The 25,171-nt window shown below is 38.1% G+C and overlaps 1 protein-coding gene across 3 annotated transcripts in view; it reads left to right on the top strand.

Annotated features, from left to right (window-relative positions):
* Positions 1 to 25,171, top strand: part of MFSD6 (major facilitator superfamily domain containing 6) — a 93,950-nt gene that overhangs the window by 35,187 nt on the left and 33,592 nt on the right. For all 3 annotated transcript variants that reach the window (XM_043994372.1, XM_043994373.1, XM_043994374.1), the window contains exon 3: positions 24,292 to 24,389. In XM_043994372.1, coding sequence (XP_043850307.1) covers positions 24,292 to 24,389 — 98 coding nt within the window. The remainder of the gene's footprint in view (positions 1 to 24,291; positions 24,390 to 25,171) is intronic.

Below are 25,171 nucleotides of genomic sequence, written 5' to 3'. Positions count from 1 at the left end.
TTCATGACACCTTTTGGTGTTTTCTTAGTAAAGATACTGGAGTGGTTTGCCATTTCCTTCTCCAGTACATTTTACAGATAAGGAAACAGAGGCAAACAGTGTTAAGGGTCACACAGCTAGTAAGTATCTGAGACCAAATTTGAACTTATGAAGATGAGTCTTCCTGATTCCAGGGCCAGCACTCTATCCACTGTGCCACCTAATGCATTAGAACTTAATTTTCTAAGATTTAATTCAGTAAATAATTTATTAAGTATCACATATGTATAGAACACTCTCTCAGGTACCAGAAAAGAAACAAAGTTTTGATGAAACATGGTTTTATGGCTGTATTATAAACTCCTTGTTCACAGGTAGTCTATAATATAATAGAATGATATGACAAATGCACAAATAAAATATGAGAAGTATTTAATACATGCAAATAAAATGCTATGTGAGGTCTGAGGGAGGATCATTCCTAGTTCAGGGAATCAAAGTAGGGTTCATAGAGAAATTTCTGATCATGACTTGGATCATAAAGGGACTCAGCAAGTGAAATACTTATATTTTGCAGTTAAGTGTAGCTTGGTATATCAAGGGAGTTGGATCTTGGCATTGGTGCATCAGGATAGACTTGTGATGGGTCATTGTCATTAAGTGATTAGTTGCTTATGTGACTGTAGTATTTTAGCTATCATTTTGGGGTATGATGAGATCAACATTTGCCACCTCTTTGGAGAGGGTTTTGTGAGTCATGTAGTGTTAGCAGAGATTTTTAGGCAGATTGATTTTTAAAGCAAAAAAGTAGCGATGTTTTCATGGTTTAAAGTTATTATTAGAAGACTGTCATATATTCATTCAACCGTCTGCAATGGGAAGGATTCATTTTCCCATGAGTTTTTGGTTTTATATGTTCTTTGTCAGATCAATAAAGAGGGAGTGATATATGACCTGTGTATATGAGGACTATGCATAAAGGTTTTGTATGTGTCCCATAAAAGAGCTTCAGTTTCTTTATGCATTAGTTCTGCTCTGAAGACTGTGACAAGCACAGGGAAAACACAATACATAGTTATTCAGAAAGTAATCCTAGATTAACATATGGAATAATGATGGACAATTTATACTCCTGATGACAAAATTTTAAAGTCATTTCACTTCTAAATCTCTTGACAGTTCTGAGCTTTATTTGGCAATTTATGAAGGGAAAATGAGACAGCAGAGCAATCTACCAGTTTTAAAAGTGGTTGTGCCCAACAATAACAGTTATCAAGGTTTTGGGAGTAAATGGTTTTCTAATTTTGCCCTTGGTTCTTATCTTCCATTGTAAAGCGTTTTGTGTAGTAAGTAAGAGAGTGCCCACATTTCACCCAGGAGCAGCAAATTTCTGAAAGGGTTTAGGGATTTAAGGTAATTGCATTCTCAGGCCTATATTGTATGTAAATAAGATTAGAGCTAATGAATTAAATTTGTAAAGTTATCCCAACTATGTAACTAGCCTGTTCAATATTTCAGTGCCCAACTATAGGGTTGGGATCACATGAAAGTGTAAGGAAAGTCAGGTCTTAACATGGTTCAAGTTCGACCCTTGTGCAAACAGCCTCTTATTGTATTGTAGGGAGTTACTTGTTTAGTTTGAGGGGCAGGTTAGTATCCCTTAACCCTCAGGCTCGCAAGAGATTGTATAGTGAAAAAAGATCACTGGGACTGAAGTCAGTCAAATACAGCCTCAGACACTTAGTAGCTATGTGACCCTGGGCAAGTCACTTAACCTCTGCCTGTCTCAGTTTCCTCATCTATGAAACAAGGATAATAACAATACCTACCTCCCAGGCTTGTTGTGGGGATCAAATGAGATAATATTTGTAGAGTACTTAGCAGAATCCCTGTCATATAGTAGGTGCTATGTAAATACTTATCTCCTCCCTTCCCTTGGTATCTCCATCCTTACCAATATCTGAAATTCTGGACTAGGAGCTTAACCCTTTATAGGCAAAGACAGTGCAAGGAGAGAGGCCACAAGTAGTGCAAAAAGCAGGTGCCTGGGAGTTGGGAGACTTGGGTTCCAATAGTAGTAATAATAATGATGATGATACTATGTGCCAGACGCTGTGCTAAATGTGCTTTGCAAATATTACCTCATTTGATCCTCAAAACAACCTTATGATGTAGGTACTATTATGACCCCCATTTTACAGTTGAGGAAACTGAGGCAGACAAGTGATTTGCCCAAAGTCACACAGCTAGGAAGTATCTGAGACTGGATTTAAACTCAGGTCTTTTTGACTCCAGGCCCAGAACTCCATCCTCTGAGTCATCTAGCTGTCTCTAGTCCTAAGTCCACCATTAACTAGCTGTGTGACCTTGAGCAAGTCATTTCATCTCTAGGAGCCCTAGTTTTATACATCTATAAAATGAGGGGTTTAGATGAAACCATCCTTAAAGTTACTTCTGATTGTAAAGTTCTTTGACTTTAAGTTCTGATAAATTTTTTCTCTAATCCAGTGCCTGGATTTGTGACTCCTTGATAAAAATTAGGGACACACTTTTCCTTCCTATTCCTTAGGGCAGGATTCTTTCTCTCTATTTCCTTAAATCATTTGTCTCGTGGCATTATGTCCAGCATCATTATAGCCTGTCATGAATGCAAAAATGTTACTGCTATACCATGTGGGCAAAAGGATTGAGGTTAGCATAATTGAAGGTCCAAATGATGTCAAAAGGATTGCAATTTCCATAGTAATATAACAATAATAGCTAGCTTTCATATGGATTTCTAAGGTTTTCAAAGCACGTTTTGCAAATATTATCTCATTTTATCCTCACAACAACAATGTAAGATAGGTGCTCTTATTATCCTCACTTTACAGATGAGGAAACTGAGGAAGGCAGAAGTTAAGTGACTTCCTCAGGGTCATACAGTCAGGTTTCATTTGAACCCACATTTCCTTGACTACAAATCCAACCCTGTCATTCATTGTACCAATTAGCTGCCTCAAAATAAAAAACAATTTAAATCTCCCCCAAGTGCAGTTTAAATAATCCTGTTCTTTCAGAGCTTTTTAACTGTTTCTAGGTCATCAAATGAAATCAGAATTGAATTTAAGAAGCTGATTATCTAATCCACAAGGAGCAATGGAGAATCAGAATCTTCATGCTTTTGCAGCAGGTCTTATTCTTGCAGTGTGATCTTCCTCCTGGGGACAATAGTACTCTGTATGCAGCAGCTTCATTTAAGTGAAGAATTAAATCATTTAACCCTTTTAGGCTTCAAAAATTCTTTAGGGAAAGCTTGTTTTCCTTGACACACTTCTTAGTAGTTGATGGTGTAAAATGTAATTCATGTTTTCTTTCCGCATCGATGATGTCAACCCTGTTTTGTGTATTTTTTGCCAAAGCACTATATCCTTCTACCTGTTATCTCAAATGTAAAGCAGGATTATCATGTTATGAACCAGATTTCTCATAGCCAGAGACTTGGTTTTCACTTAGTGACCTGGAAACATCATTTAACACACCACTCTCCTCTCTATTAGTATCCTCTATGCATTCATTTTAGCCACAAGAGCTGTTCAGCTGCAACAGTCAGTACCTATCAAAAAGCCCATGGAAATGATTCTATTAATTATCTATTGCCAAGATCAGTCAAGCGCCATTTATTTAGCTCCTAGTATATGCCAGGCACTGTGCTAAGCCCTGGGGATACCAAGAATTTGAAATACATCCCTTGCTCTCAAGGAGCTCACGATCTAAATGGGTCAAGGAAAGCATAGATAGTGTCTTAAAATATTAGTGCTTTGGGGGCAGCTAGGTGGCACAGTGGATAGAGGACCTGAGTTCAAATCCAACCTCAGACACTTCACACTTAACTAGCTGTGTGATCCTGGGCAAATCACTTAACCCCAATTGCCTCACCAAAAACAACAACAACAACAAAACAAAAGAAACAAACAAAAAAACAACAATATTAGTGCTTTGGATAGTTTTGCCTCAGACACATACTGTCTGGGTGATGACAGGCAAGTTGCTTAACCTCTCAGTGCTCTATTCTACTGCCAAAGACAGGGTTTCATTAATCCTTTTTTGGGTGATGAACCCCTTTGGTAGCACATTTAGTAGCTAACTAGCTGTATGACCCTGAACAAGTCACTTAACCTCTGCTTACCTGTTTCCCAATCTATAAAGTGAAATTTATGGATCCATTCTCAGAATATTTTTACTTAATATACTTCTCAACACCTTTTTAATTACCTCTTTGGTCTCCCATCTCTGATTGGAGTGCTGGAGGATGAAGCAATAAATTCCTTTCAAAGCCTTCCTTTAGCGAACTTCTGAACTTCTGGAACTTTTCAGGTAACTCTCCATTTTCTATCAGTACCCTTCTTGGTTTTGCCTCCACAGAATGTCATGCCCCTGATCCAGGTACTCTGACAGCACCCTACCCCCCAGCCTCCGTTTTCCAACTTCCTTCTTTTGTGTTGTCTTCCCCCATTAGATTGTAAGCTCCTTGAGGGAAGGGGCTGTCTTTTTCTTATTTGTATCCCCAAAGCTTAGCATAGTGCCTGGAACATAGCAGGTGCTTAATAAATGTTTATTAAATTTGTTTTTTTTTAAAAACCATTATTGGAGGAAATAACCATTTCAGTTAGAGATCAGTGAAAATAAAGATATCATTTCTTTTCCCTTCAATCAGGGTCCTCATGAAATCTGTCCATGGATTATGTGGACCCTTGCTCTAAAGCTATAAGTTTTAGAGAAGACATCAACCTTAATAGATAGAGGGGCTTTCCTGATCTGGGAGTTCCCATTGTCAATAAAATCACAGGTCCCTTCTCTAACCCTAACCTATGGGGGCTGGGGGTTGGTTGTTTTTTCCCCCTGCAGGAGGCAGGATATAATCAATATTATATTTTGTTTTGTCAAAACAAAAAAGTCCCCAAAGCATCACTTCCCTTTTCACTTGAAGCATTTTATTTTATTTTTCTTGAAGCATTTTAGAATGCAATTCACAGCATGAGAGTATATAAGGAGTTAAGCACTATCATAAATGACATAATGAATATTGCCCAAGGCGGGAAAGCTTTCCCCCCCCAAACCAGTCCTAGACCTTCTGTCCCCTTAGTCTGGAAACAGCCTCTTTTTTTAGCCTTTTCATACTAGTGTGGGCATTACCAGTCTCTTGACTGGTTAGCTGTGACCTCACTCCTAACCTCATATTGATTTAACTGGCACAGAAGTGTCATCTCTTCTAGTATACAGATCCGGTGAAATAATTTTTTTTTCTGTGAAAAGTAAGCAACTGTTAACATTGCTATCATCTGCAACCCAGTCTCTACCCAGCTATTACAATTCTTGTTTTAAAAACAACAAACCAACAAATCTTATCATTTCTTATGTAAAAATAGTAGAGGATAAGAAAAGTTATTATGTTTAAAAGCTGCATTGTGCCCCTTCTCTGCCTTAACAAATCTAATTAGTTAGCAGTCTCTGTACTGTCAATTATCATAAGTTAAATTGCTCAAAAGCGGACTGTAACTAGTACTTTACCACCAATAGTGCCTTTGTTGTCACAACCAGGAAAATGCATACTTAGTTTAATACTAAGGTGCAAGCTTATACTGAGAGTTAATCAGGATTCATTTGTATTAAAGCTAGTTGCTTTAAAACAAGATAACATAAAACAAAAAAAAACTACTGTCTCAAAGGAGCTTTCTTCTGTCTTGTATATTGATCATGATTTATACAGATCTGTTTAATGGGCATGTGTAGGAAAAAGAAATGTCATAGGTCTGTCATTTTGCTACAGGATTCAGTTCGGTTGTTCTAGTAATGTCTAACTCTTTGTGACCCCATTTGGAGTTTTCTTGGCAGAAATACTGGAGTGCTTTGCCATTTCCTTCTCCAGCTCATTTTATAAATGGGAAAGTGAAGTAAACAGAGTTAAGTGACTTGCCCAAGGTCACACAGCTAGTAAGTGTCTGAAGCCAGAGTTGAACTCAGGAAGATGAATCTTCCTGACTCCAAGGCCAGTGCTCTATCCACTGTTTTGCAAATTGCCTACTTTTGATGTTATAGAATCATTGAGTGTCTGAGCTATAAGAGATGGTTGAGATCCTTTAGTCCCCTCAATTTGCTTGAGAGGAAACGAAGGCCCTGGTGTATGGTCCAGTTAACTTTACCAGGCCCCATGGCCACAGACAAACCTTAATTTGGATCAGCACATTTGTTCTTTTGTTTACAAGGATCAGATAAGTGTGTATGACTGCTTTAGAACAACAGATTTAGAGCAAGTCATGCATGCCACACTAATCTCGTTTCCTTTATAGACAAGGCCACTAGACTGGTAGGCCAGGGTAGTGCCATAGACTGTTTACAGCAGAACATTTTTTTAAAATGGTGTCATGTTGTCCTCATGGGCAAGATAGCAAGATATATGTTAGCAGCTTGTCTAGGTAGGTCATATTTAGAACTGGTTGAATGACCAAATGTAAAGAAGTCATTAATAGATTGGTGTCAGTTTGAAGTAAGATCTTTACTTTGGTACCCCAAGCATCTTGTCCTTGACTTTATACTTTTTCTTTCTTTCTTTTTGTGAGGCAATTGGGGTTAAGTGACTTGCCAGGGTCACACAGCTAGTGTCAAGTGTCTGAGGCTGGATTCAAACTCAGGTACTACTGAATCCAGGGCCGGTGCTTTATCCACTGTGCCACCTAACTGCCCCAGACTTTATACTTTTTAACATTTTTATCAATGACTTGGCTGAAGTTATAGCATGCTTGTCACATTTACAAATGATACAAAACTGGTAGAAAGAACATGGCTGACAAAGTTAGGATCTGAAAAGATACAGGCTAGAATTTTCTTGATGTAATTTAATAGAAGTAAGTAGAAAATCCTTCATATGGGATAAAAAATCAACTTCATAAGATGCTATACCCATAGCTAGAAAATAGCTCATGTGAAAAAGATCTGTGGGTTTTTTTGTGGGCTTAAAGCTCAATATGAATCAACAATGGGACACGGAATCTTTGGCATTGTTTCCAAAACAAGGAAGGTGATGAGCTAACTGTACTCTGCCCTCAGAAGCCACACTTAAAGTATTGGGTTCGGTTCTGGGCAGCACATTTTGAGTACAGTGATAAACTGGGGAGTGTGCAAAGGAAGGTGATCAGGATGGTGATGGGCCATGGAAGACTAAGACATGCAAGGATTATTTGAAGGAATTGAGATGTTTAACTTGGAAAAGAGGAGCTTTGGGGAGGGGGAAAGGAGGGAGAAGCAGGAATCAGGAGAAAGGGAGTAATAATGGTTTGGGGAGGATTTAATGTGAAGGGGGATTAGACATGTTCCATTTGACTCCAAAAGGCAGGACTGGAAAGGTGAAGGTTGCAGAGTTGGATCTGGGACAATTATTAAAATTTCAGTGTGAGCATTTGCACCTTGGAAAGCAGCAAATGCTACACATCAGGACTTGATTTATTATTTTGTGAAGTGAAGGAGAAAAATAATGCAAATTTAATTTAAAACTGGATCATGAACACTTTTTTTTCCTAAAGAGCCATTGTTAAACATTTATCAGCATGTTCCTGACATACTGGGACTAAGCATGGAATAAGGCTTTGACTGAACATGGAAAAGGAAGGGTATCTTCATGGCTCCAAACCAGTGTTGTACATATAAAGTGATCCTCATAGTCCCTCAGCAAATAATCAAATTAGGAAAGACTTGGGAGGAATCTCAGCAGAAGCACCACTGAAGAGTCACTTTGTTATGTATAATACCCTAGCATCATTTGATGATTGTAACTACTACCTCTGATACATTTTGTATTAAAAACTCACCAGTAGGGGCAGCTAGGTGGCACAGTGGATACAGCACTGGCCCTGGAGTCAGGAGTACCTGAGTTCAAATCCGGCCTCAGACACTTAACACTTACTAGCTGTGTGACCCTGGGCAAGTCATTTAACCCCAATTGCCTCACTAAAAAACAAAAAACAAAAAACACCTCACCTATAGGGGCAGCTAGATGGCACAGTAGATAGAGCACTGGCTCTGGAGTCAGGAGTACCTGAGTTCAAATCCGGCCTCAGACACTTAACACTTACTAGCTGTGTTGACCCTGGGCAAGTCACTTAACTCCAATTGTCTCAAAAAAAAACCTCACCTGTGGTTTTGCTTACATGTTGACAGAATTTTATTTTCCTATTCTCTTCTCACTTTGTCATTTGCTCATTCAGCAATTGAATTATATACAAGCCACTATGGAAGTTTATAAAGAAGAACAAGATAGAGATCTTTTGTTTACGTAGTTTATAATCTCATACCATCGAGAAGTTAAGATCTGCCTTTTTTGAAATATGGCTAATATGGAAATATGTTTTGCATGGTTTCACATGTGTAATGGATATCATATTGCTTGCCTTCTCAGTGAGTGGTAGAGTGGGAGGGAGGGAGAGAATTTGGAAATCAAAATTTAAAAAGAAAGAAATAATAAATTGAAATTTTTTAAGGAAAAGAATTTAAGATCCATTTTGATAGGAAAAATCTATCCTGGCTCTTTAAATTACTCAACATTTACTCTGGCATGTGAACAAATTTACCATCAAAGGAAGTACAAAGGTCAATTGATTTTTATTCCCTTAAAAAGAAAAAAAAATTCAGTTCATGGAATAAGAAATCATTATCTCCTATGTAGTATTTTTAGTGTTAATAATTAACAGTTAAGCTGTCAGAATGAAAGGCCATTATTTAAAGAAAGTAATCAACAAATCAAGTCCCAAACAAAAGTGAATGGCCTGTTATATGGCAGGCATTGTGCTAGGGATAGATATAAACACATACAGCCACTGGCCCTCAAGGAACTTGTACATCGACAAGTCAATACAATATATGCTGGTGTCTTAGAGCAGTCTTAAGAGTTAATAGCTTTCAGGGGCAGCTAGATGGCACAGTGGATAGAGCACCAGCCCTGGATTCAGGAGGACCTGAGTTCAAATCTGACCTCAGACACTTAACAATTACTAGCTGTGTGATCCTGGGCAAGTCAGTTAACCCTGATTGCCCCACAAAAACAAAAAAAAAAAAATTTTTTTTTTAAAAAGAGTTAATAGCTTTCAAGCTTTAATAGCTTAAAACTGTGCTAAGACTTTTGTAATATTTTATTTTTCTCCCAATTACATGTAAAGATGATTTTTAACATTCATTTTTTAAAATTTTGAGTTCCAAATACTCTCCCCCCAAATCCCTCCCTGAGGCCATAAGCAGTTTCATATAGGTTATACATATGCAATCATTGTGCTATTACTTTTGGAACATTGTATGTGTATGTGTGTATGTGTACACATACACATATGTGTTACATATACATGTCTCTTAAACATAAAGAATAAATATAGAGTGAGGGTCATTGACAACTGGGGGAGTCAGGAAAGGTCTCTTGAAGGAAATAACACTTGAGTTGAGCCCTGAAGGAACTCTAGGTTTCAGCAGAGGTGAGAAGGGAAGGCATTCCAGTGATGGAGAATGGCCTAAGCAGTGAGAGATGCCTTGTATATAGAGAACAGCAAATAGTTGAGTTTGGCTGGTATATAGTATTTGTCATCAATCAAGAAAACAAATCTGGAGCCAAGTTATGAAGGCCTTTAAAAGACAGAGGAGTTAGGATTTTATTCTCAAGGCAAGAGCTAAACACTGAAGTTTCTTGAAAAGGAGAGTGACATGGGCAGATCTCTGTGTTACAAATATTAATTTGGCAGCTGTTCAGAGGAAGAACTTTAAATTTAGTTATTAATGTAGGGTTTATTTTCACTATTTCATTTTTTGTTGTTTGTTTTTTTAATTTTTTTTCTTGGTGAGGCAATTGGAGTTAAGTGACTTGCCCAGGGTCACACAGCTATAAAGTGTCAAAGGTCTGAGGCCAGATTTGAACCCAGGTCTTTCCTGAATCCAGGGCTGGTGCTCTATCCACTGTACCACCTAGCTGCCCCAATGTAGGGTTTATTTTAATGCCTACTGGTTAAATAAAATTCTGAGCCACTTTCTGAGCCAGTTAGCTTAACTTTCTTTAATGGTGCTCACTCTTGTTTCACAAATGAACACCTTTGGTCAAAAGGAGAACTGGCCAATAGATCAATGTAAATTTATCCCAAGTGCTAGGGTAAATCAATTAATTAATTAATCGACCAATTGATTAATTTGAAAAATCTGTATATAAGATGTGTGTAATATGTTTGTGCATATATGTGTGTAGATATGTGTGTGTGTATTCTAGTGATTTATTGATGGGGTATCTATAGAATAATTTTTCCATGTAGTTGTAGTAATCATTCACATTTATACAGAACTTGAAGTTTTTGAAAGTGCTTTCCTCACAACCCTGTGAGACAGGTAGCTCAAATATTATCCTTACTTTTCAGATGAAGAAATTGAGACCCATAGGGCATAAATAAATCCCATAGTCACATAGATTACATTGGGTGAAATCAGCCAGGATTCAAACCCAGATCTCCTAATTTCAGTCTCAGAACTCCTTTGGCTACACTGTTTGCCTCTTTTGCCAACTGTGAGAATGTATAGATTGTCTGATACCCATGTAGTTAAATATACCTAGAGATTTCACACATTTGGTGTAACAACCTTTGGCTCAGTGTGTTTTCATCAAATAACATAAGATTTCCTACTATTAGGACTAGAGTTCCAGGTTCTCCTTTATAGCTTACTACAGGCTTAAGTGCAAAATCATAGTTCCTTGTTAAGAAATGCTCTAGTTAACACTTAGAATGAGTAAACAGTTGAGTGCTTTAAGGTTTGCAAAGCTATACATATGTCATCTCGTTCAGTTCTCACAACAATATTGTGGAGTAAATGCTATTTTATCCTCATTTTATGGATAAGGAAATAGAGACATACAGAGGTTACATGACTTGTCCAGGATCAAACAGCTACTAAGTGTTTGAAGCAGGATTTGAACTCAGGTTTTCCCTGGTTTAACTGTGCACTGCACAGCTTAGCTGTCCCACAACAACTCAATTAAGGATTTTAGCATGGCTTTGTAAAAAGAGTGCGTTTGAAGTACATAACAAAAAGTCTTGCAAAATGCCTTCAGAATAACTATGTGAAATTTAGATTATAATTATTCCCATTTTTCAGATGAAGAAACTGAGACTTATAGAACTTAAGTGTCTTGCCTCAGCTCCTGCAGCTAATTCATTTTATAGCTGGGATCATAGAACAAGTTTACTGTTACCTGAGAACTCGAGGTTCCAGTCTTTCCAGTGTTCTGAGCCACCTGAATTGTCTCTTCCATCTGTTTATATCCAGCACTCTAAAGACAGCCAGTTACTGTTGCTTGTACTCAGTGGAACATCATAAATACAGGTCTGTAAAATGCTTTTGCAGAGGGTACAAGAAAAGAAAATTCCCTTCCTAGTCCCCCATCCTAACCCTTTCCTGGGTTGACTAAGGAGCAGTTCCAGCCTCTCCTCTGCTGTGTGCTTAAGCATCTTTTTTTCCCCTCCTCCCTCCTGCATACACCCTTGGAGAACAGCTCACAAAGAGAGATGAGAACATTTAAAGAAATATTTATTTGCCATTTAAAAATTAGACGCATCAACATAGTAAAATAAGAATAATCATCTATTTATTCTTGTTTGAAACAGAGTTTCATGTAGGCAGTGAACAGTGTCATTAGACATCCTGGAATCTCTCAGAATACCTTAAATATACTCACTCCATAATGGTAAGCCTTAAAGAACAGGAGGCCTAGAACAAATGAGTCATTACTCTTATTGTATTAATGCTTATATATTTTGTTCTTTTACCAAATTGTAAATCATATAGAGTTTCAGACTTTCTTTGGTAGCTATTCCCTCATTCTGGGTTTTTAATCTAATTATCCTTATTTTTGACACAGGATGTCTGGTGGAAGGGGAGGCATGCTGGAATTGGAGGCAGGAAACACCTAGGTTCAGATGATTTCTTCATCTGAAAAAAATGCATTCCTATCTGACAGTGTTGTTGTAAGGAAAGTGCTTTGTAAGTCTTGCCAGTATTTTCCCCTCCTTTTATGGGACCATTCCTGTGAGTTCTTTGTATAGAGTATAGAGAATTCCCTGTCAAGGAATCTGTACTACCAGTGCAGTTTGGGTACTTGCTTTCCAGGTTCTAGTCTAAAAAAGTTGCTTGGGGTCACTGAGAGATTGAATAATGTGTCAGGATTTGTACCCAGGGCTCCAAAGTTAGCTCTCTATCCACTATGCAACATTACTACTTTGAAAAATTGAATCCACTATATACAAATGTGAACTATTGTTGGCATCATTACCTCTATACTTTTAGATAATGTGATTATCTATAACAGACATTAGAAAAATAGTAGCTTGTCACTATTGCAGTCATAACCCTTGTTTGATCCTTCCATACCTCCTAACTATATCTCTTCTGCCCTTTGTAACTAAACTCTTTGAAAAGGTGTCTACAATAGTGGCTTCCACTTTTTCTCCTCTCATTCTTTTCTTAACCCCTTACCATCTGGCTTCCAACCTTATCATTCCACCAAAACTTCTCTCTCCAAAGATGCCAGTGACCTCTTAGTTGTCCAATCCAATCGTCTTTTCTCAGTCCTCATATTCCTTGACCTCTCTGCAGCCTTTGCCATTGTTGATCACCCTCTCCAGCTTGACACTCTCTTCTCTCTAGGCATTTGGAACACCATTCTCTCCTGCTTTTTCTCCTACTCTTCTTGATCCTTGCTGAACCCTCATCCAGATTATGCTCTGTAACTTCAGGTGTCCCTCAGTATTCTGTCCTGGGCTTTCTTCTTCCTCTATACTACTTCAGTTGGTGATGTCATTGGCTTCCATGGTTTTAAATACCATCTATATGCTGATTATTCTCCAATCTATTCTGTCCCAACCTCTCTGCTGACCTGCGATCTTGCTCTCTGACTACTTTTTAGACTATTCAAAATCGATGTCCCATAGAAATGTCTTCAATGGAACTCATTATCTTTCTTCTCAAACTTCTCTCCTTCCCCTCCTTCCCCCCCCCCTCCCCACCCCAAACTCCTTCCCTATAACTGTAAAGGGCAATACTGTCCTCCCAGTCCCTTGGTCTTAAAACCCTGGAGTCATCCTTGATTCTTATCTTCCTCCCTCCTGTATCCAATATGTTGTCAAGATTTGTCCATTTCACTTTGTAACATCTCTTCAATATTCCCCCTTCTCTCCTCTTACACTTCTACCACCTTGGTGTAGGTTCTTTTCACCTCACACCTGGACTACTGCAGTAGCCTGCTGGTGGGTCTTCCTACTCCAATCCACCCTCCATTCAGCCACCAAAGTAATTTTCCTAAAGTGCAGATCTGACCATATCACAACCCTCCCACCTACCCCCACCTCAAAAACTTCAGTAATTCCTTATCACCTCCACAATCAAATACAAAATCCTTTGTCATTCAAAACCCTTCATAATCTAGCTTCCTCCTTCTTTTCCATTCTTTTTATGTCTTGTTCCCCACCACGTATTCTTCCATCCAATTTCAGTGGCCTCCTCGCTGTTCCACAAACAAGACACTCCATCTCTTGGCTCCAGGCATTTTTTCTCTCCCTTTCCATCCCTTCTCCCTCCTCAGCTCTGCCCACTGATTTCCCTGACTTCTTGTAAGCCCCAACTAAAATCCTATCTTCTATCAGGAAGCCTTTCTCAATCCCTCTTAATTTTAGTGCCTTTACCTCTGTTAATTATTTTCTATTCATATTCATATATATCTTGTTTTTATATATTTGTTTGCATCTTGTCTCCCCCATTAGATTGTAAGCTCCTTGAGGACAGTGACTGTTTTGTCTCTTTCTGTGCTTAGCACAGTGCCTGGCACATAGACACTGTTAAATGTTTACTGATTGACTGTAACTGATTGATTGCTGTCATTTCTTATCTTAGTTGTCTAGTGAGTACTGAAAGGTTAAGTGTCTTTCCCAGTGTCACAGGCAAAAGGTATCAGAGATGACTTAAACTTAGACCTTTCAGGCTTCAAGGTCAGCTCTCTCTCTCTCTACCCTACTACATTATGCTAAAGAGCTCCATAGAATATATAATGAATGCAGGGGCATAGTGCATTGTGGGAAGATTCCTTCACCAAATGGCATAAATTAAAAGTTTCTACACTTAAATAGTCCAGTTGCAATTATCTAAAAAATTAAATTATGAGGAATAATTTAAGCCCAAATTGCTGTAGATTTCATTACTTTCTTTTTTTTTTTTTTTTTTTTGGTTTGTGAGGCAATTGGGGTTAAGTGACTTGCCCAGGGTCACACAGCTGGTAAGTGTTAAGTGTCTGAGGCCGGATTTGAACTCAGGTACTCCTGACTCCAGGGCCGGTGCTCTATCCACTGCACCACCTAGCTGCCCCCAGATTTCATTACTTTCTAAAGTGATCCTGAAGTAGTAGTAAGAGGACAGCTGTGGACAGAGTATATAATAATAAAAACAATCATCATCATGTAAATGGTTCTTTAAAGTTTTAAAAATACTTCACCAATATTATCTCATTTGTTCCTTACAACAACCCTGTGAAGTAGGTGTTTTATTATTCTCATGGTTTTACAGATGAGGAAACTGAGAGAGAGGTTGGGGTCATATAGCTGGTATCTGAGGCAAGATTTGAATTCAGGTCTTCCTAACTCCAATTCCAGAGCTCTCTTCACAATACCACTTATATTTTGTTTGTATTTGCATATTTATATCATATTTCTTTACTATACAATATACATTTATATAATTTTCCCATAATTATGCTAGGGTGATAAGGATATTGTAAAAGATAAAAATGACATCTTTGATAAGTATTCTTTCTTGATTTTTTTATTCATGGCTAGCCTTGAGTGAATAGTCTTTAACTTTATCTGGGATGGAGGAAAGGGTGTAGATTGCAGAAGGTATCTGTGTGGATCTGAAGAAATGTTTGTTGTTGAAGAATGAGATGTCGGAGACAACCAAATGAAGTAGTTATTTTGTATGGCTAAAGATTTATCTAATAAGAGCTACTGTGTATAGACCGAGAAAGGAAACAAACCAGGGATACAGTTGAAACCAGATGAGTTATTTTTAACAAACAACTGGTTGGGTTGTGTATTCTTTTTTGAAATAATTACCTCATTAACACCCAAATGTAAATTATTCTGCCAAGGAAACTCTTTAGAAAAAAAATCCTCCTTGGTGATCTGCCAATGTTAAATTAAATCCTAGCTAGGGAAAATTTTAGTATTTAGTTTCCTAAATTTGTCAGCTGGGTACAAAGTACTGTGGTGTTGTAGAAAATATTGGATTTGTAATCAGAAGTCCTATATTCAAATCCTAGCCCAATTTTTATGACCTGCATGACTCAGGTCAAGTCACTTAAACTCTGAGCCTCGGTTTCCTCATCAATATTACTGCCTTAGACTAGGTAATATCTCAGATTCATTCCAGGTATAAACCTGTGATCTTATGAAAGCAGCACTCTCAGAAAATCCTTTTAATTTCTAGTTTCCCTATTGCTATAGAGTCAGAAGACTACTGAGCTGGTAATATATCAACATAAGAGAATATGATAGGGCAGCTAGGTGGCGCAGTGGATAGAGCACCGGCCCTGGAGTCAGGAGGACCTGAGTTCAAATCCGGCCTCAGACACTTAACACTTACTAGCTGTGTGACCTTGGGCAAGTCACTTAACCCCAATTGCCTCACTTTTAAAAAAAAAGAGAATATGATAGTATTACTGTTATCAAAGGGAGGTTAATCTAACATTTATATTACTTCAGACATATGATTTGGTTTATGTGGGTCCCACTGAAGCAGGATAATCCAGAGACTCTTGTTTCAAATCCTGCAGCCTCTGGGACCTTGGGCAAGTCATTTCCCCATGTACTGCCTCAGTTTCTTCACATGTAAAATGAGAGAGTTGAACCAGATGACCTTCAAACTCCCAGTCAGTTCTGGATTTTTGATCCTTTTCCTGGCACAAAGCTCAACTATCATTTGCCTTAGTCAGCATTCTTGGTGGGCTCCTCTGGCTGAAAAATTCACCAACCTGTGGTCTACCTACCCATGATATCAATTCTCTCTGAACTTAAGCTGAGCTAAGAGCTGACTTATTTCATGCTTTGGGCCCCTGACCTTTTAAAGCTAAGGAGATACTTTTTTTTAAACCACCTCAAAGCCTTGAGATTCTGAAAGTAGAGAAGAGAGGATGCTGACACAATGCAGAGCCATACTGTGGGGAAATTGGGAGGGAAACCCACTGAAGAGGACCATGAGAGCCAGTGTAGTAGAATGGATACTGTGCTAGAAGCACCTGGTGAGTCTGTGAATCTTGGAGAATTACACTTGCTGAAGAAAAAAACCCCAACTGGTATACAATAATGATGGGCCTAAATAGGCTGCAGTAGGTTACCAACAAAGAATTGTGATCAAGAAGTGGAAGAAAGAAAGAATGAAGGAATGAATCAATCAATGAATGAATGAAAAAATGTGGAGTCAATAAGATTTGGGTCTTAGTTTGATACCTACTATCTGTTGATCCAGAACAAATAACTTCTCAGTACCTCTCAATGCCTCAGTGTTTTTGTGATTTAACCACTGTGTTTATAGATAGGTTGTAATGTGTGGCTACAGGGAATTCCCACTTCAACAAAATCCTTCTAGAATATGTGTGTGGGAATATTCTTTCTACCAGAGGAAATGATAAAAATTCTACTCATTAAAACATTTTAGCTTCTAGAAGTGTCAAACTTATAACATTTATTATAGAGTAATAAACACCATCCCATTTCAAGAGAATCAGAAAACCTAAGTCCTAGTCCTGTCTTCACTAGATTGATTATTTGAGACCTGTCCATTAACATCTTTGAACATCTGTGTCCTCTATAAAAAAAAAAGATGAAATGTTGCCTTTCCCACCTATTTTACAGAGTTGTTGTTAGACAGGATAAAATGAGATTAATGTGTGTGAAAGACCTTTGCAAAACTGTACAGCGCTATCCTAGGGCACCTAAATGGCAGAGTGGATCCTGAGTTCAAATGAAGCCTTAGACACGTTAATAGCTGTATCACTCTGGGCAAGTCAATTAACCCAGTTTGCCTCAGTTTCTTCATCTGTCAAATGATCTGGAGAAGGAAATGGCAAACTACTCCAGTATCTTTGTCAAGAAAACTCTGAATGGGGTCATGAAGAGTCCAAGACAACTGAATAAGAAGAAGAGTGACGTGCAAATACAATATATTTTTTCTTATCATAGAAAATACAGACTTCAGCAGAGTGGTTCGTCTATTTAAAATTGGAGTCAGGGCCAGTTGGCACAGGTTGATTATAGCACAGAGATAATGGGGCTTTGCAAATGAATGCTGCTGACTTGGGAGTGGATTGGAGAAGGACATGGATATCCCTGTGCCTAATCATAACCACCACTGGAAAAGCAATTTTTAAAAACAGGTCCTACTGTTGGGGAGTCCATAGCATCATTTCCCCATGGAAAACATATTTTTTCTTTTTTAATAAAAGTATTTTATTATTTTCCAGTTACATGTAGAGATTGTTTTCAACATTTGTTTTTAAAAGATTTCCAATTTCAAATTTTTCTCCCTCCCTCCTCTCCCTCCCCCCTCCCCTAGATTGCAGGTAATCTGATATAGGTTATATATGTGTGTGTGTGTGTGTGTGTGTGTGTGTGTACATACGTATGTATGTATAAACATTAAACATTTCTGCATTATTCATGTTATAAAAGAAGAATCAGAGCAAAAAGGAAAAACCTCAAAAAAGAAAAACAATAGCACCAAAACCAAAAGAGATAGTATGGTTCAATCAGTATCCATATTCCACAGTTCTTTTTTTTTTCTGGATTTGGAGAGCCTTTTCCATCATGAGTCCTGTGGAACTTTCTTGTACCATTTTATTGGTGAGAAGAATCTAGTCTATTACAGTTGATCAACATATGTTGATGCTACTGTGTACAATGTTCTTCTGGTTCTGCTCATCTCACTCATCAGTTCATGCAAGTCCTTCCAGGTTTCTCTGAACTCCTTCTGCTCATCAAAAACACATTATTTTTTAGAATATTAGCTCATCGGGGCAGCTAGGTGGCACAGTGGATAAAGCACGGGTCCTGGAGTAAGGAGTACCTGAGTTCAAATCCGGCCTCGGACACTTAACACTTACTAGCTGTGTGACCCTGGGCAAGTCACTTAACCCTAATTGCCTCACTAAAAAAAGAAAAAAATATTAGCTCATTAGGACTAGTATGCAAATAGATAACAGCTGGGCTAGCAGCTGGAGGAAGGCGTGTGTATTTTGCTTTAACTGAGTGCTAATACTTACATTTTAAAGGAATCATTAATGAGTATTCTATTGTATCTATTATAGGAAGCATAAGAGGGAGTGAGAAAAGGAATTTCCAAGCCATATTTCTTGGGTGTTCTGTGCTCTAAGTTGCAGACAGGCAGCTTGTTGAGAAGCAAAGCTAATTAAGTAATGGAGAGGGCAGGGACATTTCCTGGGCTATAGTTTCAAAGATGGCCTCAAATTAGGCAAAGAGCCACCTCCTCTGGGACAAGAGGGCTTCCCTGGTCTTGTTTACCAGGCTTAATATCAACTGTCTCCTTCATCTGATTATTTGGATGTCACAATTTTCTACTTCATACCTTCCTCTAGCCCCATACAGATAACTATTGGCATTACCTTCCATCCTTACCTCCACCTTTATTCCTGAAGCTCAAATTGTCTCTTTATTCTAAACTTAGAGACACCATCATATGGGATGAGTAAAAGTCATGTACGGATATTTACCAATGAAGATTTCTTTTATCTTTGCTAATAACCTCATCACCTCAACACAGGTGTAAATATGTACGTTGTATGTGTATGGTTTCCATCTCCACATTTGTGTCACTTTCACAAGAAAAGGCATCCATAATAACTTGCTTATGAAATATTGCTCAAAATGTAAATTTAGACTATGTTTCTTAGCTGGACAATCAACTGGTCCCAGAATTGAATAACTGGAAGAGAGTAGACTGAGCTGTTCAGTCACTTTTTAGTCATGTCCAACTCTTTGCAAAGAAAATGGAGTGATTTGCCATTTCCTTCTCCACTTCATTTGACAGAAGAAAACAGGGTTAAATGATTTGCCCAGGATCACACAGCTAGTACGTGTCTGAGGCTGGATTTGAACTCAGGTCCTCCTGATTACAGGGCCAGTGCTCTATATCCACTGTGCCACCTAGCTGCTTCTGACCCATCTCCTTTTCTTTTGATGATTCTATATGTTTATGAATTATAACTACCATCTCTGAAGAAAAAATTGTGGGTACCACAACAATGATGGACATAAATAGGCTGTTGCACATTACCAAAAAGGAGGTGTGATAAAAAAAAAAACCGTGATTTAAAAATTTATAATATCTATCAGGCTATAGGTATGGTCGTGTGGGTTGGTAGAAAGAGCTCTTGACTTAAATTTGGGAGACAGGGACTGAAATTTTTACTATGACACTTATTAGCTATATGACCATAGATGAGCAAATAATTTAATCTCATTTTCCCTCATAAAGAGGCAGCATACATAGAGGACAGAACTTCAGTTAGGAAGACTTGGGTTCAAATCTTTGACAGTATTGGCTGTGTGACCCTGACTCAAGGCAACTTCCCAAGACTTTAAATTGATGGCTAGTCCCCATTTTATTTCGGTAGAAGTTTCCTCACGGGAGAACTACATATACAGATAGAATCATGGAGATTCAGACCAAGAAAAAAGGGATAATAAACCTAACTTAACAGAGTCATTGCAAGATAAGTATTTTGTGAACCTTAAAATGTGAGCTACAGGTATAGAGTGTGATTAGGTGACACAACTGGCAGCAAAGTGGTACAGTGGAAAGAGTGCCAGGCAAGGAGTCATCTTCTTGAGTTCAAATCTGGTCTTAGACACTTACTGGCTGTGTAACACTTACTGGCAAGTCAGCCCTATTTGCCTCAGTTTCCTCATTTGTCAAATGAACTGGAGAAGGAAATGGCAAACCCTTCCAGTGTCTTTGCCAAAAAAAGACAAAACAAAACCCAAATGGGGTCATGAAGAGTCAGACTCGACTGAACAACAACAAATGGTTATAGAAGGCTAGTTATGACTGTTTATTATTAGTATTACTGTTGATTACCAGATCATCAACTACTTGTTAATTTGTAAAGGCTTAGAGAGAAGGATCTTGGGTCAGTGAAATAAGGAATTCGTTAAGATAGCAATAATGACTTAGATTTCACTTTAACCCTTTTTCCAGAATAAGCCATTGCAGTAAAAAATAGTTATTAAGCTATAAATAGGTAAATTGAAAAGCCAGTTTTTATATTCACTCATTCTCCCTTACAATATACCCACAGAAATAATGTGTAGCATAATAGAGTTCTTCCAATATGGTGTGCAAACATGTACCAATGGGCAGTTGAATATATTTTGTTCAGGAGTCATTCACTGGAGTTCTTTTATTGATCTCTCTGGTTATGGTGGGTTGGGAAATAATGGAAATGCCACCTTTGATTAGAACTCTATGACTTTTACATGGTCTCTCATGTTTCTGGTGAGGAAAGGTTCCAAAGAGTAGTATCATCTGGTTCAATTAAATTCCATTTACTTCTCCTATCCCTCCAATTCAACATTGTTTTGGAGCACATTATTGATGCTCTATCTCCCATTGGCTAGAATCATCCCAGCTAAGCAAAAATAAACTTGGCAGTTCATTCAAGTGTTAACTCCATACCACAACCACTTTGTCTTTTACTTCACAGTAAATGGCATCTAGTCACTAGTTGCTGAAGACATATACTCCTTATTTTTACCATCCTGTGATGTTTCTGTGTCTCTTTGTCAATATGTATAATTCCCATAAAATTATTTCTTATTTCCATAACAATAGTGTTCTACATATTCAAATCATGTGATTTTCAACACAGCCAAATTTTCTGCTAAGCTAAAATCCAAAAGTTCCCTTAAGGTTAGAAATGCACTGATGAGGGGGGAAAAAAGTCTTTAAAGACCTTTGGCATAGTTCTTAAAGCTACATTTTTAGACTACTGTTTTCCCTCTTTGGTGAGAATATGTGACAGTCTCTTTGGTGTTAATGCCAAAAAAAAAAAAAAGACTATTCTTTCATGTAACTCTCTTAACAACTTAAACTTTTAAATGGTTCATTGCATTTAAATAGCTTAAAGTACCCTCTCATAATATATAGCTAAAATTAATTGTCAATTCAAAAAATGTGAACAATACCAAACATAAACTAGACTAGATTTCTTTTTAAAAACTGGTAACAAAAAGGGAGTGATTGTGGTATGATGGAATAAGCACTAGCTTTGGGGGTTGGAATACTTGGGTTTGAACATCTGTTCCTGCTTCCTGGCCATGTGATCATGGGCCTGTCAATTATTCACTCTGAGATTTGGGTTTTCATCTATAAAAAGAAGTGATGATGCTAACACTACTGACTCCATTGGCCATTGTGAAGAAGGTGCCTTATAAAGTGTAGTGACTTGTAAATGAGAGCTATTAGTATCAGTAACTGCTCACTAGGATCCTGTTGTAATGCCTGCAATGGAATGTATGGAGATGATCCTGATGCTTCAAAGTTCTTGCCAATGGTCTACAAACTCTCAATCTGGAAAAGCTTAACCGTGATGCTTCATTGTTGGAATATCAGCTTAGTATAGGGTGAAGTTCATCACCAAAAAGTTGGCAACAAAGTAATAGGTATGTTTTTTGGCTATAACAACTCACAAGACTTATTTGGTTTTTTTTTTTTGTTTTTTTAAAGATGGCCCATGGATGCTGGAGCATTTCATGGTTATTGCACAATTAATCTTTATGTTTATCTTTGTGCCTTGTCATGCATCAGTACAGTTGCTTTCCTTCATCTCTAATGACTCAAACAAGCCACTATTTACCTCAGAGGCAAAATTCTTGGCATGGAGCAGGGGCCATACAACACACCCCTGCCTCCCATTAATTATATAGTTCAGTTTTCTCTCAGGATCCTGGTATAACCCTGGCCAGAAAATAGAGTACCAGGATACTTATTCCTTCTCTAGGATAATAGGTCTGTGCTTGAAGGTCACCTCTACAATATTGTCAATCAGAAGAGAAGAAATGGGAAAAGAAGACAAAGAAGTGAAGGATATGCTGGGCCCCAAGCCACCTAGTGTACTGATCATAAATGCTCAGAGATAAGATAGTCCAAGATGTCAGTGGACTGAAGGTATAGATGGGGCTATGTCATAAACTGAAGTGGGTTACCTTAGGCCAGGGGTTTGGACAGTAGCTAAATTGAAATACCATCATCATGGCAACCACCAGCCTGGGGTGGGCTCATTAAAAAAAAGATTTAGGATGGCCATTGAGAAAAAAGGGGAGTGGTGGGTAAGGAATAAGTTGCAAAACCAGTTTTCTTAATAGCCTAAGAGAAAATTCTTATTGCCAGGAAGAAGCTAGTTTTGAACTGGACTAATTAGGGGTCAGCTAGAAAATTGGCCTAGAAGATAAGAGGAGACAATGAAATATGTATGCACTGAGTGTTTTATTATCTCAGGTTTTTGCTCTTTTGGCAAGAGAAAGTTTATAGGTCAGGTGTTCTGGTGTGCTAGCACATGTTGGCTCATTGAACATTTTGTTAAATAGGGCTGAGGTATTTTCTACCCAAACCACAAAAGTACAAAGAACCAAATATGATATTTGTTTTGGGATACCCATATTGTATATGTCTTGTGACCTCTTATAAAGGATGCATACATCCTCTGAAACAGCTATTTGCTGCCCCATAACTCTTCTGATATGCCTCATTCTCGCCTTTTCTCTCTCCTTTTGCATTTACTTAAATATTTGCTAGCCAAGAGCCTCAGTTTGATTCCTTGCCTTGGCCCTGTGCTGAGAAGGGAAGGCTGTGTTTAGAGGTGTGATTTTCCCATAGAATTCCCAGTTGAACAAGAAACAATAATCACTTATTTAAGCTGCAGCTTTCCACATAGGCCTACTAGCTTCTCTTTCTCCAGGCTCAGAAACAGGAAAATAATAGGAGTTAGAAAACAATCAGTAGAAATTAAAGACAAGCTAAGAAGAGAGACTTGCTTACTAGGATTTAATTTTAACTGCTTGAGTTTTTTCTCTTGAAATTAAATCTCACCTTCCAGCTATTACCTGTTTCTAAACCAGCTGGTCTGGTTGAAAACTGAATAGGCAGTAACTCTACGCTTGTCGATAATACTTTAGGGGGAGTGAAAGTTGGAGAAAAATTCAAGTAAGCAATTATGTAAGCCTATGGTAATTAGGATAAGGCTTTTTATGAAACTTTCTGAACATTTATTGATTATAGAAATAAGAGCAAGTTTGTCATTTCCAAATACAATTTTTGCTCATTAGACAACCACAATGCACTGTAAGAAGTTTTGGGTGCTTTTTAATTGAATTCCATTTTGTTGGTGAGTGGTGGTTTTTTTTTTTTAGGTTCATAGGATTAGGGCTGGAAGAGAGATCTTAGAGGTCATTTGTTTTCACCTCCTGATTTTATAGGTAAGGAAAGTGAAGTCTAGGCCACGTAGCCCACTTAAATGACCACTCACAGTGTCAAAGCTGGGATTTGAACCCAAATTCTTTGACTCCAAACTTTTTTTCTACTGCACTGTGTCATGACTGTTTTAGGTATTTTATGTAAGTGCATAACATATATACCGTTTTAATAATGCTCTTTCCACTGTCTAATGAATTGGCTACAGTTCTATGCATATTTACCCTACAACCAATTGGATGGAAGCCAATAATGTCATTACTGATGGCAGAATGCCCAGACTGTCTTAAAAAAAGCATCATCCTAGCTGCTAATTAAGTTTCAGGAAAGAAGATGTTCCCCTTTATATTAACAAGCAAGTTGAAGGGACTGAGGGCAGATATGTTAGAGGCACTGCTCTTCCTCTTGGGATTTCATGATTAAATCCAGGAGTTCCTAGCTCCTAAGTTTAGAATGGGCGTGTTTGTCAGTGGTGAGTTTTTGGAGTAAAGAAAATAGATGGGGGCAGCTAGGTGGCGCAGTGGATAGAGCACCGACCCTGGATTCAGGAAGACCTGTGTTCAAATCTGATCTTAGACACTTAATACTTACTAGCTGTGTGACCCTGGGCAAGTCACTTAAACCCAATTGCCTGGAAAAAAAAAAAGAAAATAGATGATGCTTGTACATGTTGTGTCTCATACCCTGATCTTAGTTTATAATGCCTCTTCTTCCTTTTAAAATTTTTTTTAGGGTTCTGTATATTGGCCTGGCCTGCAACACAGCTCGTTATATTTATATCTCCTATTTGGAAAATGCTTGGACTGTTCTCCCAATGGAAGTCCTTCAAGGTAAGAGACATTTGCAATTAGGAATCTTCTGCAAAAAGCCAAGACCCTAAATCATTTATCGGCTTCCCTGAGTCTTGACCATTAAAAAGTTCAGTAACTCTGTGTATGTGACTAGACAAAGGCAGGAAAAACCCACTGTTTTATATGATTTTACAGTGGTTGCCATGGAAAAGGTTGACATCAGGGGGCCGGTTCAGCAGTTGCCCTGAATACTGTTCTGTTTGTTGATCTAAACAAAGCTAAATGTGATCCACACCCTTATAATTAAACAGACAGGGGAGCTCAGGCAATTGACAAAGTCTATAGGTGTAGCTTGTTTGTGTATGCCCTCATCTGAAGCAACCTACAGTACTTTTATTGTGGAGGGTGCATTATTTTAAAGGGCTAAATGTACTGAGAAGAAAAAGCCCCCCCCAATAATTAATCACCTTGTTCAAATTGCACATAAGTATTTTTCAGTCTAGTGATTTATAACTCAAGTTTTAAACAGAAAATGAATCACGTTTCCATTTCAGCCTTTTATTTCCTTTACCTTAAAAGAAATTCTAGCCTAAATTATCTTGTCTGCTTCAGTACACTTTTTTCTCTCAAGAGATTTGAGATGAATTACTTCCAACTGAAATCCAGGAGAAACTGGCTTATAACTCTTGAAGAAGGAAGGAAGGAAGGAAGGAAGGAAGGAAGGAAGGAAGGAAGGAAGGAAGGAAGGAAGGAAGGAAGGAAGGAAGGAAGGAAGGAAGGAAGGAAGGAAGGAAGGAGAGAGGAAAGAAGGAAGGAGGGAG

This window comes from Dromiciops gliroides, chromosome 3 (assembly GCF_019393635.1).
Source record: "Dromiciops gliroides isolate mDroGli1 chromosome 3, mDroGli1.pri, whole genome shotgun sequence".
NCBI classification, from domain to species: Eukaryota; Metazoa; Chordata; class Mammalia; order Microbiotheria; family Microbiotheriidae; genus Dromiciops; species Dromiciops gliroides.
Note: the sequence above shows the minus strand (reverse complement) of the source record. Positions and strands in the feature narration are given on the sequence as shown.